Raw genomic sequence first — 20,572 nt, 5'->3', positions numbered from 1 at the left:
GAACCTTTTGAGGATCTGAGGACCCATGCCGAATCTTTTCAGTCTCCTGGTGTGAAATAGGCTTTGTCATGCCCTCCTCACGACTGTCTTGGTGTGTTTGGACCATGATAGTTTGTTGGTGATGTGGACACCAAGGAACTTGAAGCTCTCAACCTGCTTCAATACAGCCCCGTCGATGAGAATGGGGGCTTGCTCGGTCCTCCTTTTCCTGTAGTCCACAATCATCTCCTTTGTCTTGAACACGTTGAGGGAGAGGTTGTTGTTCCGGCACCACACTGCCAGGTCTCTGACTTCCTCCCTATAGGCTGTCTCATCTTGGTCGTTGATCAGGCCTACTACCACCATTGTGTCATAGGCAAACTTGATGATGTTGTTGGAGTCGTGCCTGGCCATGCAGTCATGAGTGAACAGGGAGTACAGGAGGGGACTGAGCACGCACCCCTGAGGGCCCCTGTGTTGAGGATCAGCGTCTCGGATGTGTTGTTCCCTACCCTTACCACCTTGGGGCTGCACGTCAGGAAGTCCAGGATCCAGTTGCAGAGGGAGGTGTTTAGTTGTTGATCTGTGGATCTGTTGGGGTGAGTATGCAAATTGGAGTGGGTATAGGGTTTCTGGGATAATGGTGTTGATGTGAGCCATGACCGGCCTTTCAAAGCACTTCATGGCTACAGACGTGAGTGCCATGGGTCGGTAGTCATTTAGGCAGGTTACCTTAGTCATGCTGGCCCATGTTGACTCCAATGCTTCCCACAGTTGTGTCAAATTGGCTGGTGGACCATTCTTGATACACATGGGAAACTGTTGAGTGGGAAAAACCCAGCAGCGTTTCAGTTCTTGACATACTCAAACCAGTGAATATTTTGTCTTGCCCATTGTGCTTCTGAATGGCACACATACACATGTCTCAAGGCTTCAAAATCCTTCTGTAACCTGTCTCCTCCCCTTCATCTACACTGATTGAAGTGGATTTAATAAGTGACATCAATAAGGGATCATAGCTCTGTCATGAAAAGAGCAGGTCTTCATAATGTTTTGTACACTCAGTGTATATCCTTCAGTATAATTGTACAATTGAACATAAAATGCAAAATACCTGTATTTGTTTAACAAGTATTACAAATAGCAACAATAAACAAACAATAAAAAACTATGGTGAGCAGTGAACTGAAGAGGAAAAAGAATGAGATGGCTGACGTTACCTTAGACTCCAGGTCAAGGGTCATGTGCAGGGTTCAGGGGTCACTATCACAGATGGAGGAACTTTCTCGACGTCCTGAGGATAGTGATAATAAACGGAAGGATTAAAACACAGTAAAAAGGGCAGAACATTGTTTCACTAAAACATGCACTGAACTTCTGTAAAAGGGAGAGGAAGGTGAATAAGGGAAAGAAAGAGAAAAATAGAGATAGAGAGAAAGGGAGAGAGCAGGATGGGAACAACCCACAACCTGAACACTTCAAATCAAATCAAATCACATTTTATTTGTCATATACACATGGTTAGCAGATGTAAATGCTAGTGTAGTGAAATGCTTGCGCTTCTAGTTCCGACAATGCAGTAATAACCAACGAGTAATCTAACCTAACGATTCCACAACTACTACTTTATACACACAAGTGTAAAGGGATAAAGAATATGTACATGAAGATATATGAATGAGTGATGGTACAGAACGGCATAGGCAAGATGCAGTAGATGGTATAGAGTACAGTATATACATATGAGATGAGTAATGTAGCGATGAGTAATGTAGCGTATGTAAATGTAAGTGGCATAGTTCAAAGTGGCTAGTGATACATGTATTACATAAAGATGGCAAGATGCAGTAGATGATATAGAGTACAGTATATACATATACATATGAGATGGGTAATGTAGGGTACATGAACATTATATTAAGTGGCATTGTTTAAAGTGGCTAGTGATACATTTTTTACATCAATTTCCATTATTAAAGTGGCTGGAGTTGAGTCAGTATGTTGGCAGCAGCCACTCAATGTTAGTGGTGGCTGTTTAACAGTCTGATGGCCTTGAGATAGAAGCTGTTTTTCAGCCTCTCACTCTATTGACTAGAGGTGCAGTAGCCTACTGAGTCCTGTTATTTGGTAATGTGTGCTGATCAGTGTGAAGCTGACCAGAGCCGTAGAAACTAATGTTTATTTTCAGATCTCGGGCAGATGAATAAGCCATAGGTAGATATAATCAAGAACAAAATGTGAACAAACATGTGCATGCACACACTGGTGTGGGATATGCCTGCTGGCAGCATTTCAAGGAAACACAAACACACAGAGAAGGCTAGGACATGGCACAAGTGTGTGAGGTCAGGGTCTTTCCCAGGTACAGATAAAGGAGAGAGTAGGAGAGGAGAAAGGAGGAGAGAGACGGAAGAAGAGCTGTACAACACCGAGTCACATTGTCTGGCTGGAGATCAATGTCTGTTAGACTGGCTCAGAGAGAGAGAGAGATAGAGAGAGAGAGAGGGAAGAGACCTAATTTTCAAGGCTTTATTTAGTTTTAGTTGTATACTTAAGCAATAATGCCCAAGGTGGTGTGGTGTATGGACAATATACCACGGCTAAGGGCTGTTCTTACGCACAACGCAACACAGAGTGCCTGGATAAAGCCCTTAGCTGTGGTATATTGGCTATATATCACGAACTCCAGAGGTGCCTTATTGCTGTTATAAACTGGTTACCAATGTAAAAATACATGTTTTGTCATACCCTTGGTATACGGTCTGATATACCACGGCTGTCAGCCAATCAGCATGCAGGTCTCACACCACTCAGTTTCTAAAAACATTTTTTTTTATATTATTTAGTTTCAGTTTCAGTGTTAGAAAAGCATGCATGGGAGGCAAGGAGCCATTTGGGTTGTTCAGTTTTCTGTGTTTTTCGGGATGTCACGCAGTAATACATAAGGTACTGGGTCAGGTCATAGGTTAGGTTAGCCCTTCTCAAGACTCCAATGCGACAATGGAGTCATTTCATGTCCAATTTGATTAGCTGAGGTGATTTTGGTGAAGTGTGAAATGCTCTATCTAGAAGCAATTGATCATTGATTGCGATACGGTTTTGGAAACCTTGAACATTCAACTTAATTATGATCCAAAAATAGCTTTACAATTACAAAATATACGCTGTTTTACCACAGATTTCCACTGAGATTGTTGGTGTAATACAGCTTCCAGCCAACAGGTTTATTTGGTTCCTTTCCAAGTTCCCATTAGCTCAGGAAGTGCAACGTAAAACACCTCTGTGGGAATCTGCATTAAAACGGTGCACAGTAAATTAATATTTTGGATTTGTAAAATCATTTTGGTTTGATATGAAAGTAGCATTTCCAAAAGCGTCTTGCACACAGTGATTATTAGCAGTTCAACAGAGCATAGGGACAGCTGTACACATTAACCCCACTGTGGTCAATTATCTAAATGAGAACCCTACTGTATGTCTGTATGGCCTTAGGTTCTCCAGAGCTAAGATTAAGCTCGGTTAGGTTTAAATTATAAAGTCAATCTCAATGTGACTTGGTGGAAGGAAACTCTCTCTCGTCCAGGTTTACACCAATGAAATACTATCTAACTTAAGTAGTACATGCAAGAAGAATCAAGTTAGCTAGCTAGCCGTTTCCTTCCCTTGTTAGCTAGTGATAACTGGCGATGGTGATGCACAAACTAGGCTTTTTTGAAAAATCACCATCTCCTGGCTGCATTAACCCGACAGATTTAGTATCTTGAAAACCCATTCCAACAGCTTGTTCCTAGAGTTTAGGACAAAACTAAAAATGAACATAATTCATGATAGTTTTTATTTATTTTTGTTCGTTTTGGAGTCAAAGTTAATAGTTTCAGTATAGTTTACGTTTTTTGAACAGGTTTATTAATTATTTTATTTAAGTTTACTAAATAGTTTTTTCATGATTTGTTTTAGTTTACTATAATAACCTTGGCACACACACACACACATGCACAAACCCACACACACGCACACGTAGGTACATAAATGTGGTTGATTTAAATCCCTTTAAGTCTAAATGTTTATCGTGACGCAGGGAGAGATGCAGATGGAAAGTGAGTGGAAGAAATTAAAATAGTTCACTCTTTTGAATGTGAATATGTGTTTAACCTTTGGGGTGCTGTGTCAGGGCAAGCTTGGATGTGTGTGTCTATGTGTTAATAATAGCATAAATGATTTAAACAGAAGCATACAGAAATTATTGCAGCAAAAATAACCTAAATGAGGAGGGGGATTCAACTTTTGCTCTGTTACTGTTACGTAAAGCAAGACCATGAATATGCAAGCAGAGGAATTTAGCTTGAAAAACTGGTCGTTTAGGTGATCTCAGATTTCGCCATAACAATGCGTATATTAAATTCAATGCGTTGTAATAAAGGGAGAAAGTGATCTGCTCATACATATTGTCTACACTGAACACGAAATAGATAAACAGACTGGATTAATGGATGCCTGTATAGACTCTCATCGCAAGGTCAAATAAAAGACACAATGCTGGATATTGACGTCCTAACACACGCACTTAGTCACACACAAGCACATGCGCGTCTACTTACACGCACACACACACACATACACAAAATACACAGACATCCCTTCTGCCATTAATAAAGGCATTAAAGTGAAGTACATAATAATGATTCAAATGTCAATAAGAATAAGTTTCAAAGTGATTTCCCATTGTTGACCTTAGAGAGAAAGTCCAATATTATGACAGGAAACAACTGCATTATCTGTAATAATCCAATCATTGGGCATGGTAGAAATGATTGCAGTTCACGAGTCAATAAGGTGGGACAGAGAATGGAATTACACTTCATGCTGATTAAATTAATCCTAATATAATCCTAGCAAACATTTCAAGAACATTAGCTAAGATTCCCATTAAGTTCTAGTTAGTGTTTTATGTTACATTTGGATGTTGTCCTAACTAACATTTTCCCAGCAAACCAGAATTAGTTCTGTGAAAGTTCCCAGAACATTCGTTAGGTTGCGGCAAATGTTCTCATAACACAAAAACTACCCAGTCGTGTTGATAATAATACAATGTTAATATAAAACATTCGCCTGATGTTGCAAGAATGTTGCCAGAACACATTTCATCTGTTCTTTAAAGTTGCCCAGAATGTTTCATTAGGTTGTGGAAACAGTCTGGTGGGAACATTGTGAGGACATCACAAAAGATGAACTGTACAGTTCTGCTGGTGATTATACAATGTTCTTTTAGGTTGCAAAAAACATTCACCTAATGTTACAAGAATGTTCCCAGAACACATTTTTATTTTCTTTAAAAGTTCTTAAAACATTTATTTAGGTTGTGGGGACATTGTGGGGACATAACTACAGATAGGTTCCCAAAACAATACAATTGTCCAGTTGTGCTCCCTGATGTTTGTATCAGGGTGCACAAAACATTCCTTTGATGCTGCAAGAATGTTGACGAAACAGCATTTCTGAGGTCTTTAAAGGTTCACAGAACATTTAATTAGGTTGTAGGAAACGTGTGGGTACATTACAAGAGACAGGTTTCCAAAGCACAAAATATGCTCAGTTGTGATGACATTCATACAACGTTCAAGTTAGCTTGTGCAGGACATTTCTTTATGTTGTAAAAAAATTGACAGAACATTGGGTTCTTTAAAGGTTCCCAGAATATTTCATTAATTTATGGATGTTGTCTGGGATGTTGCAATAATATTATTGTGATATTCACATATTTTACCTGAGGTTGCACAGAACATTCCCACAAAGTTGCAAAATATTCCACAATTTCCAATTAAATCACACACACGCACTCACACTCGCATTCGCACACACACACACACACACACACACACACACACACACACACACACACACACACACACACACACACACACACACACACACACACACACACACGCACACACACACACACACACACACACACACACACACACACACACACACACACACACACACACACACACACACACACACACACACTGACTTCAATAGACAAACAAAACACAGACTCTGCTATAGGGGCTTAGCACCAAGTTCGCACCTTGCGAATACACTGAGTGTACAAAACATTAGGAACACTTTCCTAATATTGAGTTGCACTCCTTTTTGCCTTTGGAACAGCCTAAATTTGCCTGGCCATGAATTCTACAAGGTGACGAAAACATTCCACAGGGATGCTGGCCCCTGATGACTCCAATGCTTCCCACATTTGTGTCAAATTAGGTGGATATCCTTTGGATGGTGGACCATTCTTGATACACATGGGTAACTGTTGAATGTGAAAAACCCAGCACCGCTGCAGTTCTTGACACACTTAAACCGGTGCGCCTGGCACCTATTACCAAACCCATTCAAAGGCATCTTTTGTCTTTGTCTTTCCCATTCACCATCTGAATGGCACACATACACAATTCATGTCTCAATCCAGCCAACTTGAGACAAGGGCAGCAGGGTAGCCTAGTGGTTAGAGCATTGGACTAGTAAGGTTGCAAGTTCAAACCCCCGAGCTGACAAGGTACAAATCTGTCATTCTGCCCCTGAACAGTCAGTTAACCCACTGTTCCTAGGCCGTCGTTGAAAATAAGAAATTGTTCTTAACTGACTTGCCTAGATAAATAAAACAATTGGTGTCAACATGGGACACGTTGTAGACCATGCCGTGTCCATGCCCTGATGAATTGAGGCTGTTCTGAGGGTAAAATATTAGGAAGGTGTTCCTAAATCTCATTGTATATTTTTTATATTAAAAATATATGTTCATGTGTAAATGTTTACCAGCCCACCCAACTCAACAATGGTCCAGCCCATCTGGCATTTGCCGGAATTGCCAGATGGCCAATCCGCCCCTGGAAACAGACACGCTAGATTCTCCCTTTTAAAAAACTGACCTGTGCAGCTGTAACATTGTCAGGCACGTGCACAGATAAGGCTCTATCTGTGCAGAGCACACGTCCCTTTGCCATTCCAGTATTGAAAGTGGAGGTATAATTTATTTTTGTACATTTGTTGTCATTGTTGTTCGGAACCCACTGCCCGCAAGTCGTCTTCAAGTTCGCCACCCCCACCCTGTCCCTTGGTTGCTCCTTTTGATCTTGCCCTGTACGGAGCTCGCTCGCGAGTCGCGCCCAGTTGCATCTTTTTCAAGTCTGCCCTGTATGAAGATTTCAAGCTCCGGGTCACATGCATGGCTTGAGAGATGCGATTACCGGCCTAGTGTGTGTAGCTAGATACCTAGTTTAAATATTATCAGTACTGCCACAGCAGCATACCATTGATTAACACTTGATAACACTTGATTTAGCCTCCATCATCATCAATATTTGGTCTGCTTGGCTGATACGCGCAGCAGAGAGAGACAGAACGACAGAGAGGTAAATTACAATCAGTAAAAGAAATTGAGCTAGCTAACTAGCAGATTTACATCAATCATCAGCATCATACCCTCTTTTCCCCATGTCAATCATGTCTTTAGGAGGCACTGTAACTAAACTGAATAAAAATATTAACGCAACATGCAACAATTTATAAGATTTTACTGAGTTACAGTTCATATTTGGAAATCATACAATTGAAATAAATAAATTAGACCCTAATTAATGGATTTCATATGGCTGGGAATACCAATATGCATCTGTTGGTCACAGATACCTTTAAAAAAGGCAGCGTGACACATCTCCTTCTCATAGAGTTGATCAGGTTGTTGATTGTGGAATGTTGTCTCACTCATCTTCGATGGCTTTTGAAGTTGCTGGATATTGGCGGCAACTGGAACATGCTGTCATACACATAGATCCAGAGCATCCCAAACATGCTCAGTGGGTGACATGTTTGGTGATTATGCAGGCCAACTGGGACATTTTCAGCTTTGTTTCAGAGCATTCAATTATCTGGCAACAGCTCTGGTTACATTCCTGCAGTCAGCATGCCTATTGTATTCTCCCTCAAAACATCTGTGAGACATCTGTGGTATTGTGTTGTGTGACAAAACTGCACATTTTAGAGAGGCCTTTTACTGTCCCCAGCACAAGGTGCACCTGTGTAATGAGCATGCTGTTTAATCAGTTTATATATATGCTACACCTGTCAGGTGGATGGATTATCTTGTCAAAGCAGAAATGCTCACTAACAGGCATGTAAACAATTTTGTGGACAACATTTGAGAGAAATAAGCTTTTTGTGCAAATGGAACATTTCAGAGATATTTTATTTCATCTCATGAAACATGGGATCAACACTTGACATGTTGCATAGGCCTATACTAAATTTGTTTTCTTCATGTTAGCTACAGAAGCATTTGGTATGTTATGAATTTCGAGATATTAATCATGAAAGTATTTATTTTTCAAGAGGGGGCTTTTTTCCATTTACCTCATTTGGTAGTATACTTCAAATTCCAATATCGAAAGTAGAAATAGAAGACTGGTCATGGGGCGGCAGGTAACCTAGCGGTTAAGCGCGAGGGAACAATAACCGAAACGTCACTTGTTCGAATCCCCAACTAGCTCGCGATCACGGCTGACCTGGCTGGAAAATTAGCAAGATGAGCAAGGCATTTGATCCCAATTACTCATCTGGATAAGAGCTTCTGCTAAATGTCATGAAATGGAACAAACCAATTCGAGGGGACCGTCCGGCACCACCAGTTCCCTTTTCTACACTGCCGTAATATGTACACCATAAGCAAACAGTGAGCGATTTGTATTCGTCAAAATAGGATTTCAGAAAAAAAATGACATGTTAAACTTAGTTCTAGGCTAACCTCTGCGCATCAAGTAGGCTAGACTAATTCCCTTTCAATTGACCTGAGGCAAATAGGGTCCGTTTTTATTGAACTAAATAAAATATGCCAGTTATCTCCATGCCATATTTAGAATTAAACTTTTGAGTGAATGGTTCAGAGTCGAGTTTTTAGACTGCTACCGAGCACAGAGCAAAAGTGTGCTCCAAAATAATGATTAACAAAAGTGGACCGGTAGTGGAAATTTTAAATTTGAATGTTGTATTTCTCTTGAGAAAGCAAGCAACAGGTGAAATTATTTCTGCACAACACAGCGGAAGATGCACAACATAGAAGAAGAGATAAACCCAACACGTTATTAGGCCTACAGCTTCTAGAACATCATAAAGCGAATGTAGGCCTTTCTAAACCACAAACATTTGTTTTGCTTTAGGCCTATATTGTCCTCCTAAGATGTGGGTACGGTATAGCCTACAGCAGAGCGGGAGGCAAAACATCTAGGCATATTGAGATTACAAGACAGGTCTAAAACCAAAACACAGAAATTAGACCTATTTCCGAAAGATATTATGAATTTAATTTTACCCCGAGAATTAGGCCTAATTTAGCCTTATCCACGACAATATTAGGCTAATAAAACCGGTGATAAGTCAGCATTGCAATAATTTGAACATGCATGAATAATAAAAATAACATAAATTAAAGCTACGTTTCCATTCATAAACATTTATTGATGAATGGTGGAAATGTAGATATTCAATTTTAAACATGTAGCTCAAGATAATGGTCGCGGACTGTGTTGTCCAAACAATATGTGGTGACATTTTATAGAATGTTATTGAACATTACATTAATATTTTCCAATTTTAGTTCCCAATCGTTTTCTGATCGGTTAAAACCCACGGCGTTGCGGGTAACATGCGTGCAATAGTTCCCACACTTCCATAACATTCATAGAAGGACACCTTCAGATGAAGGAATTTCTCCTCCTCGAATTGGTGAATCGTGATAACACTTTTGATAAAGTCAAACTGAAGCCACCTGAATTAAGAGCATGCATATATCAAAGACAAGACAAGAAAATAAGAAAGAAAACCATTTAGTGCATTTGGACATAACTGATATAAAAGTAGGCTTATATTTAATCAAAATATTCTTACAATATTAAAAAAATAAAAAGCAACCTATTGTGTGACAAGATAACATGATATTGTCTGAATATTTACTGAATTAAAATGTGCCCTTTTGAATTAGAAAGGAATCCACAGGAATCCTGAAGTACAAAATGCCATCAGATTTAAAAATATAGTGGACTACACACAATGAAAGCCAAACGGTTTAGAACACAACGCACTCCATTCCAGAGACGATATAATTCCAAATGTCCTGTCTGTCTTTCTCCAGACATACTGTATAAGCCAAGCCTGACAAGTGAAAGGTGATGCGTCAGCAGGTTTGTGTGTATCGAGAATGATGCTCGATGTCAGACGGTACGGCGAGACGTGAGGAGAGGAGGAGAGGTGAGTCGAGGAGACGGATGGATGATGAAGTCCCTCAAACATTTCGGCCCAAATCACCAAAAAAGTGATGAGTTCAAACTATAAAATGTATAAAACGGGTTCGACGAAATCTTCACAACATCTCCCACACGGTTGTCTTAGGATAGGCTATAACCCTAACCCTAACCCCCCAATTCAACCCTAGACCTCGAAGCCAGTTCCACTGCCCTTTTCATTGTTTCTCTCTAATCAGGGACGTATTTAGACCTGGGACGCCAGGTGGGTGCAATTAATTATCAGGTAGAATAGAAAACCAGCAAGTTTACGGACCTAGTGTAAGAGTGGAATTAAATACCCCTGGTGTACGCCATAGGCTACTGTTTGAATGCTCAAAACATGAACAACATTGATAATACGAGAATGTGGCAAATTATACAAGAAGACAGGCTGAAACATCTAAATATTGAAGTTACCTTTTTTTCAGTTCAATTTGACTACATTTACTGTAGGCCCTAAATGAAAGCCTATTGAGAAAGGTTTGGATGCACAGATACTTAATGATTATTGTACACTTTTGAGGGAGATGTCAAACGAAACAAACCTCACACATGTTTTCTTTTTACTTCTTAAAATAGCTACAAAATAACGACGGTAAAACAATTAAGATGCATAGAGGATATTTAACTACCTAACCCCGTTTTCATAAAATATCGCAACAAAATATAAAAACAAAATAAAAGGTGTAATTTGTATCTTTGCCACGCCACAACTTTACGCACAGAAACTTTACACATCTGACTAAATGTAAGACAATTTATTTTCCTCTTTTAAATTGTTTTACTATTTTTGACGCCGTAAAACTCACATGAAAAACTCTGGGGACGAGGGGGTGTTGTCGGATCCGTTTTCCCTGCAGCCGTTGGTTATGAGCTTCTCGTACTTGTCCTTGTATGCGTCCCGCTCCCTGGCCAGCCGCGATATCTCCGCCTTGAGGTGGTCCACCTGCTGGATCAGCTGCGTCTTCTCGCCCTCCAGAACATGTCTCTGCTGGACCCGCTTGTAGCGGCAGGACTGGGCATAGCCTCTGTTCTTTAGGGTCCTCCTCTTCTGTTTCAGTCGGATCACCTCCTCCTTGCTGACCCCGCGCAGTTGTCGGTTCAGCTCCCGTACTGACATGCTCACCAGCTGGTCGTCCGAAAACCGGTCGTCCAGGTCCAGGTGTCCTATGTGCTGGTGGCTGCCTGCCGAACTGGCGTTGGACGGGACCCCTGTGGAGGGGTGGTGTCCCCCGGCGTGGTGGTGGTGGTGATGGTGGTGTGGACCTCCGTTCTGCGCTGCCGCTGCAGCGATAACAGCGGATACCACAGCGGCTGCTGAGCCCATCTCCTCCCCGGCCATGCCGCCTCCTGCCCCGGCCACCCCCGCGAACTGCTGCCCTCTAGCATAGCCATCGAAGGACTGGAGATGGTGACTGCTGCTGATCAGCGCCTCTACCGCGTCTTCGGGGCTGAAGCCCAGCGCTTCGGGATTCAGCTGCTGTTGGTAGCCGCTCATCCAGTAGAAATCCTCCAGGTGAGCTTTCTGCTCGCTCCCGGAGCCCGGGCTGGGCGCCGAAAAGCTTGGGGAAGGGGGAACCGAGCTGCAAGGCGTGCTCATCGGGGTGGAAGACAAGGATCCCCCGGCGATCAGGCGGCTGCACTGGCTGATGCTGCGATCCGGCTCCACCGGCTCCTTTTTCACTTCAAACTTCATCAGATCGAAGTCATTAACATATTCCATGGCCAGGGGACTGGTGGGCAGGTCGGAGTTGCTCATTGCCAGTTCTGATGCCATCCTGCTGCTGCTGAAAGCAGTCCTCCAAAGGGGCTGAGCAGCACCTGTCAAAGCGGGCTGCTGTGACATGCACTGAGCCAGCTTGATTTCTTTATTTATTTTATCTTCCAGAAAATGGAGAGAAAAAACACAAGGTTTCTAGCCTAATTGCGCAGCGCACGTTTTTTTTGTTATTTTTTTCTCTCTTTTTATGCAGTCTCTGCACAGACGCACCAGAGCAGCGCGTGCGTCTCACTCTCCTCCGTTTTCTCCCTCTCTTTCTCCTTGTCTGAGCGCAGTTCTGTGTGTTTATAACATTTAACACTTCATGCCTTATTTTAGGATTAGTGCGCCAAATTGAAGGAGGTTCACGTGCCGTGTCACAGGCAAATTCATGCCTTGTAGAGAAGGAAAGAAAAACAACTCCACCCCAGGCTTGACGGAGAGAGTGTTTTTTTAAAAGCCATCAATCCCTGCAGACGAGTTCAAACGCCTTGCTGAATTTTATAGGCGTCCTAACATCAGGGCTCTGGGCTCAAATATTAAATTTGTACTCACAGCCAATGAGCTATCTCGCTTTGAGGGATAATTAGCATAATAGGCATAATAGTAGAAAATCCAACATTTTGGAAACTCTGGGAGCCCTCTCTAGAATGCAGAATAAAGACAGTAAAAACAAAACAAAGAAACACCACTTAGCCTATTGGTTATAACGACTTTCAATGAATGGTAAACATGTTCATCCCATTTCTTTGAATAAAGTTGGGATACCTACATGGGATAAGCTACATATAAAAAGCAAGTTAATAGTATATTAGCTACCTTATGAATAGGGTATAGATATAGCCTACGATACCATTTTGTCAGCATAATAACAAATAGGAATAGGCTATGTTTTTAAAACATTGGGGTTGTAGGGCTTAAAACGTAGGTTGTCCAATTGATTCTAACATATCGAAGAAGGTTAGTTAAGAAGTAGTAACACTGTTAGTGTTGAGTGTAATTATTTAATTGTGGAAATATGGGGTAGATGAATGGTAAACACTTCGCTTACCGCGAAACATTTACCAGCCAAAGTGGCCTCACTTATCTCAGTCTATGCGTTTATAAAACCTAATTCAGAGCTATTTATAAGGCTCTGACCTAATGGACATGTTCAATTATGTTTACTATGTTCTTCTGATACCACTTCAATTTAGGTCGCGTTCCCCTGCTCAGACGTTGCATGCATCAACCAATGCTTACGTGCCACGTCATCGTCTGTCATCGACTGACAGATTGCTATAACATATGATGTGGTTAGCTGATACGTGCAACACCTATCAAGGCGTTGTAAGATCTGGCAGGCGTCAACAACAGCGGGGCAGAGGAACGCGCCTATTCTCTTGTAGCAGTTCTTGATCAGTGAAGTCATTGAACGTGCACTCGTGTTGTCGATACGGTTGTGAAGGCATGGGTCCGGCTAAGTGAGTGAGTGGCTGTTAGCAAACCCAACAGCGCCACCCTTTGGAATGACACAGTAGGCCTTGGGCAGGCATTAGTTACGACAGGTGTTACGATCCCCTCTGCTTTTTGTTACTTTGTACAATGATTAAACATATAGCAGGATCTGCATAAATAATGCACATTCTCGAGTCGCTGGATGTGAGAGCATACATTTCCGATTTTAAAATAAGAAAGACGAAAAACAAGGTAAGAACACACTGATGATGGTGCATGGTCATACTGTAGGACCAGGACTTTAGTGTTATATAACACACTCCATCAAATACTTCTCTGCCTCTTAGCTCCAATATGGAGTAATCTTCAATAGAGCCTGTTTCCCTTCTAATGAACAGAACAGACATAGTAGGCCCCCCTCCCTTCCTCCCTCTATATGGCAGGAGTGGTGGCACATAAGAACAAACCATAAAGAGGGTTATCCTCGGAGGAGATGAGAGTAAATAACTCATCTCTCTGTAGAGCATGTCACAAGGGAAAGCAACATCTAGAAATCCAACGCCCCCAGCAGCACAGCACCAAGTCCCCTGTGCCTCAACACTAGTAGATATTCTCCTGGTCCCTGTGACTGTTCATGGGGACTTAGCGCTAAACACAGAGGATGTTTTTTTCATTAACACACAAAACAGAGTAGGCTCTCTGAGGAGGTGTCTGATGGGTTGAATAAATATCAGAGGAGAGGTGTCCCTTCCAATTCCACTCTGCTGCTGCTGCTGTGTAAACATATAGTCATTATTAGTCAATAGAATAACTAGAAAGTGTAATTATGATGAATCTCTGTCAATTAAGTGAGGCTATGAAACAGTCAAACACATTTTAAACACATGTCATTTAGACAATAACATGCTCATATGATCAAAGTTATATTTCTTTATCCAAGTTGTTTTGTACCACGCAGTATTAAATACGTTAGTAATAATGCAGTTTTTTTTTATGCATTAGTGGTCATTTTATTATTTGTTTCCAATAATGTACATTAGCCTATTCATAATGTTGCTGATATTGCATACAAGTTGCAATATAAGATTTCCTTGTTTTATATTTTTTTCTAAAAAGCCATAGATAGTCCTATAGATCTGCTAGGGCCTAGGCCATGGTATTTTCTCTTGCCTGCAATCAACAGTATCCAGTTGTTTCACTGTTGTTTCACTTCACTGATTCAGTTTGGACCTGCTCCAATAGAAGGGTAAATAGACTGTCTAAAATGTAGCCTGTCTAATCGGTGTCCTCTCAGAAACTATGCGTGGATTTATCAGAAACTATGGGCAGGTTTAACCCAAATACACATAGTGTTAATGAGAGATGATGTGACCTTTCTGATTTCACTCCAGGAGAACCCAAATGTATCCTGGGTAAAAGTACCCAGTGTTCCATTCAGGTCTGGCCTGGGATTTACTGTTAGTGTGACCTATTAATTATTATATCCAGGCTCTCCTGATTGTATGACTTATGTTCCACGTCATATGGAACACATTTTTATTTTTAAGTAAGCTTATGTTACGGACTTAACCAGTATCATTTCCCCCTGATTTGCCTCCTACCTGGCTGGAACTCAGGACCTCTTCTTTGCGAACACATGTAACTGCCCTCCTTGGCAGCGTTCCAATAGGTTGAGCCACCCAAAAGTTACCAATTTCTTTTGAGATGAGGTGTGGGGTGGGGGTGTAGACAATCAGTGAAGGGTCATCTGAAAGAACAATCTGTGTGTTGATTTTGAAGTACCCTTTATTAAGGCAGAAAAACTCAGTGTAACTTCAATAAACCCACATTAAAACAGGCAACCTGAAGTTGCTACATCCATTTTTTTGGACTAAATTATAAACTAGCAAAAAAAGAAACGGCCCTTTTTTAGGACCCTGTCTTTCAAAGATAATTTGAAAGAATCCAAATAACTTCACATATCTTCATTGTAAAGGGTTTAAACACTGTTTCCTATGCTTTTCAATGAACCATAAACAACTAATGAACATGCACCTGTGGAACGGTTGTTAAGACACTAACAGTATAAGACGATAGGCAATTAAAGGTCACAGTTATGAAAACTTAGGACACTAAAGAGGCCTTTCTACTCACTCTGAAAAACACCAAAAGAAAGATGCCCAGGGTCTCTGCTCATCTGTGTGAACGTGACTTAGGCATGCTGCAAGGAGGCATGAGGACTGCTGATGTGGCTAGGGCAATAAATTGCAATGTCAGTAATGTGAGACGCCTAAGACAGCGCTACAGGGAGAAGACGGACAGCCAATTGTCTTCGCAGTGGCAGACCACGTGTAAAAACACCTGCACAGGATCAGTACATCCGCACATCACACCTGCCGGACAGGTAGAGGATGGCAACAACAATTGCCCGAGTTACACCAGGAACGCACAATCCATCCATTAGTGCTCAGACTGTCCGCAATAGGCTGAGAGAGGCTGGACTGAGGGCTTGTAGGCCTGTTGTAAGGCAGGTCCTCACCAGACATCACCGGCAACAACGTCGCCTATGGGCACAAACCCACCGTCGCTGGACCAGACATGACTGGCAAAAAGGGCTCTTCACTGACGAGTCACGGTTTTGTCTCACCAGGGGTGATGGTCGGATTCGCGTTTATCGTCGAAGGAATGAGCGTTACACAGAGGAATGTACTCTGGAGCGGGATCGATTTGGAGGTGGAGGGTCCGTCATGGTCTGGGGCGGTGTGTCACAGAATCATCGGACTGAGCTTGTTGTCATTGCAGAAAATCTCAACGCTGTGCGTTACAGGGAAAGACATCCTCCTCCTGTACCCTTCCTGCAGGCTCATTCTGACATGACCCTCCAGCATGACAATGCCACCAACTATACTGCTCGTTATGTGCGTGGTTTCCTGCAAGACAGGAATGTCAGTGTTCTGCCATGGCCAGCAAAGAGCCCGGATCTCAATCCCATTGAGCACGTCTGGAACCTGTTGGATTGGAGGGTGAGGGCTACGGCCATTCCACCCAGAAATGTCCGGGAACTTGCAGAAGCCTTGGTGGAAGAGTGGGGTAACATCTCACAGCAAGAACTGGAAAATATGGTGCAGTCAATGAGGAGGAGATGCACTGCAGTACTTAATGCAGCTGGTGGCCACACTAGATACCGACTGTTACTTTTGACTTTGACCCCCCCCTCCCCCCCCTTTGTTCAGGGACACATTATTCAATTTCTGTTAGTCACATGTCTGTGGAACTTGTTCAGTTTATGTCTCAGTTGTTGAATCTTGTTATGTTCATACAAATATTTACACATGTTAAGTTTGCTGAAAATAAACGCAGTTGACAGTGAAAGGACATTTCTTTTTATGCTGAGTTTATGTACAAATTGATTCTTGAAGAATATAATGTATTAATGCCTCATGAGCTTAGTTCAGCTGTCCACCACATCAGAACCTAAAATATAAGCTTGTTTTACTCCAATGTTTGCAGGGGGAGGACTGGGACAAGAATTCGGCCCTGGCATTTTATCCACACCAGCCCACATCACTGCACGAGCCACAAACTCATTTTCCCCTGGTCTCTCTGGTGCCACTAACTTTTACAGTTATTGGCACCAGCTCATGATTTGGTCTGACCCAAATCATGAGTAATGTAGGCTAATCATGAATTACACACATTTTTATGTGCACTAACTAATGTGTTGGGCTAATTCATTTAGGGTTGGCACCTGAGGATGTGGAAACTCAAAACACATGAACTAGATTGCTAACTCTAAATATAATACCCACTGCTAGTAGCTATGTATTCATCCAACAGTAAATGTAATGTCCTAAAAAAAAAAAACATTTTAATTGTAGGCTTCCTATTGGCCTATGTCCTCGCAATGGCTGGTTCGCATCTCGCGCAAGTCGCTCCATATCAAATAGTTGCTATTGAGCTGAATATTGAGAGTTGAGAAATACGCATTGTACCTACAGAAATGACGGAGGACGGTGGCTCGCTCATCACAGTAGCAGGTCCCAGCGAGAGCACAGGCACAGGGGGGCGGGGCAGACACTTTCATTACAGGATGAGGATAATGCACTTGTTTGACCAAATCATGGTTTTAGCCAACGTTTTGACTAAGGTGACAATGTAAAATGGGCTCTTTCTACGTTTGTAGGCCCTCTTTATGATTTTTATGATCCATGGTCTTGGCTGTCTAACTGATGACAGAGTCAGAGCAGATCTTTTTTCTGATGCCACATTTGTCTTTGAATGTGTGTTTGCGTGACCTCAGTTCAGCCTATCAGAAAACCGGGCCGGCACATCTTGATAGGGTGGCCGGCTGTTCCCCACTGATCAGCCAAAGGCTCATTATAGAGCAGAATGACATGTCACCTTTCTCATAGTTACATTTTTTTATATAACCAAATATATGTTTGTGTGTCAATTTTGACCAGCCCATCTGGCATTGACCAGTCCAATCCGCCCGAGAATGTTTGTAAACAAAATACATGTAAACAAACACAATATAGCCTCAGTGTAACGGTCATCGTTGCATGAAGAGGACCAAGGTGCAGTGTGGTACGTGTTCATCTTTATTATTTGAACTGAACACTGATTAACAAAAAAAACAACGACGAGAACGATCAAAACCGAAACAGGTCTGTCTGGTGCAGAAAGACACAAAGCATAAAACAACTACCCACAAAACACAGGTGGGAAAAAGCTACCTAAGTATGGTTCTCAATCAGAGACAACGATAGACAGCTGCCTCTGATTGAGAACCACACCCGGCCAAACACACAGAAATAGAAAACATAGAACACAAAACATAGAATGCCCACCCCAACTCACGCCCTGACCAAACCAAAATAGAGACATAAAAGAATCTCTAAGGTCAGGGCGTGACACTCAGAACATAGTTCTAACTATAATTTGGATATCATGGATGATCAGTCCTTGCATCCATAGGTCTGTCTATGAATTAGGGAGTGGTTACATTTTTCCAACCCCATCCCTCTGTTTTTTTTTTTTGGGGGGGGGGGGGTTGGCATGCTTGTTATCGTTTCAACTGCTGATTTAGGGTTTAATTAAATGTAAGTAATCCACCATTACATAGCTTCTGCTTCATAATCACTTGTTATAGTCCCAATAATAAGTAGGCTTCAAATACAGTGCATTCGGAAAGTTTTCAGACCCCTTCACTTTTCCACATTTTGTTACATTACAGCTTTATTCTAAAATTGATTTAAAAAAAAATACATCTCATCAATCTACCCACATTACCATAACGACAAAGCGAAAACAGGTTTTTAGAAAAACAGAAATACCTTATTTACATAAGTATTCAGACCGTTTGCTATGAGACTCAAAATTGAGATCAGGTGCGTCCTGTTTCCATTGATCATTCTTGAGATGTTTGTAGAACCTGATTGGAGTCCTCCTGTGGTAAATTCCATTGAATCAACATGATTTGGAAAGGTACACACCTGTCTATATAAGGTCCCACAGTTGACAGTGCATGTCAGAGCAAGAACCAAGCCATGAGCTCCAAGACAGGATTGTGTCGAGGCACAGATCTGGTGAAGAGTATCAAACATTTTCTGCAGCATTGAAGGTCCTCAAGAACACAGTGGCCTCCATCATTCTTAAATGAAACAAGTTTGGAACCACCAAGTCTCCTCTTTGAGCTGGCCGCTCGGTCAAACTGAGGACTCTCAGACCATGAGAAACAAGATTCTCTGGTTTTATGAAACCAAGATCGAAATCTTTGGCCTGAATACCAAGCGTCACATCTGATGGAAACCATGCAACGCTCATCATCTTGCCAATACCATCCCTACGGTGAAGCGTGGTGGTGGCAGCATCATGCTGTGGGGATGTTTTTCAGTGCCAGGGACTGGGAGACTAGTCAGGAACAAGGGAAAAACGAACGGAGCAAACTACAGAGATCCTTGATGAAAACCTGCTCCAGAGAGCTCAGGATCTCAGACTGGGGCGAAGGTTCACCTTAAAACAGGACAATGACCCCAACCAAGACAACACAGGAGTGGCTTTGGGACAAGTCTCTGAATTACCTTGAGTGGCCCAGCCAGAGCCTGGACTTGAACCCGATCAAACATCTCTGGAGAGACCTGAAAAAAAGTTGTGTAGCGACGCTCCCCATCCAACCTGACAGAGCTTGAGCGAATCTGCAGAAGAGAATGGGAGAAACTTCCCAAATCAAACTACTATTTGTCACATGCGCCGAATACAACAAGTGTAGACCTTACCGTGAAATGCTTACTTACAAGCCCTTAAAACTTCTCTGGGAACGGGGGCAGTATTGAGTAGTTTGGATGAATAAGGTGCCCAGGGTAAACTGCCTGCTACTCAGGCCCAAAAGCTAGAATGTGCATATACACACTGAAGTTTCTAAAACTGTTTGAATGATGTCTGTGAGTATAACAGAACTCATATGGCAGGCAAAAACCTGAGAAGAAATCCAACCAGGAAGTGGGAAATCTGAGGTTTGTAGTTTTTCAAGTCTTTGCCTATATAATATACAGTGTCTATGGGGTCATATTGCACTTCCTAAGGCTTCCACTAGATGTCAACAGTCTTTAGAACCTTGTTTCAGGCGTCTACTGTGAAGGGGGCGCGAATAAGAGCTGTTTGACTAAGAGGTCTGGCAGAATGCCATGAGCTCAGTCATGCGCACGGCCGTGAGAGCGAGCTCTGTTCCTTTTCATTTCTAAAGACAAAGGAATTGTACGGTTGAAACATTATTGAAGATTTTTGATAAAAACATCCTAAAGGTTGATCCTATACATCGTTTGACATGTTTCTACGAACTGTAATATAACTTTTTTGACTTTTCGTCTGAACTAATTGCTTGCGCACTTGCGTACATTTGGATTACTGGGCTAAACGCGTAAACAAAAAGGAGGTATTTGGACATAAATGATGGACTTTATCGAACAAAACAAACATTTATTGTGGAACTGTGATTCCTGGGAGTGCATTCCAATGAAGATCATCAAAGGTAAGTGAATATTTATAACACTATTTCTGAGTTTTGTGACACCTCTCC

General features: G+C 41.9%; 1 protein-coding gene across 1 annotated transcript; it reads right to left on the bottom strand.

Annotated features, from left to right (window-relative positions):
• Positions 1-1,155: 1,155 nt before the first annotated feature.
• LOC110496661 (transcription factor Maf-like) lies at positions 1,156-12,535 on the bottom strand. The gene is made up of 2 exons (XM_021572682.2): positions 11,129-12,535; positions 1,156-1,273 (listed from the first exon to the last, which is right to left on the bottom strand). Exons 1-2 carry the CDS (start codon positions 12,163-12,165, stop codon positions 1,246-1,248), a joined length of 1,065 nt encoding a protein of 354 aa, XP_021428357.1. The 5' UTR covers positions 12,166-12,535; the 3' UTR covers positions 1,156-1,245.
• Between the last annotated feature and the right edge of the window lie 8,037 nt (positions 12,536-20,572).

The sequence above is a fragment of the Oncorhynchus mykiss genome, chromosome 2 (assembly GCF_013265735.2).
Source record: "Oncorhynchus mykiss isolate Arlee chromosome 2, USDA_OmykA_1.1, whole genome shotgun sequence".
Lineage (NCBI taxonomy): Eukaryota > Metazoa > Chordata > Actinopteri > Salmoniformes > Salmonidae > Oncorhynchus > Oncorhynchus mykiss.
The sequence above is the reverse complement of the archived record's forward strand: the minus strand, read 5'-3'. Positions and strand labels throughout refer to the sequence as shown.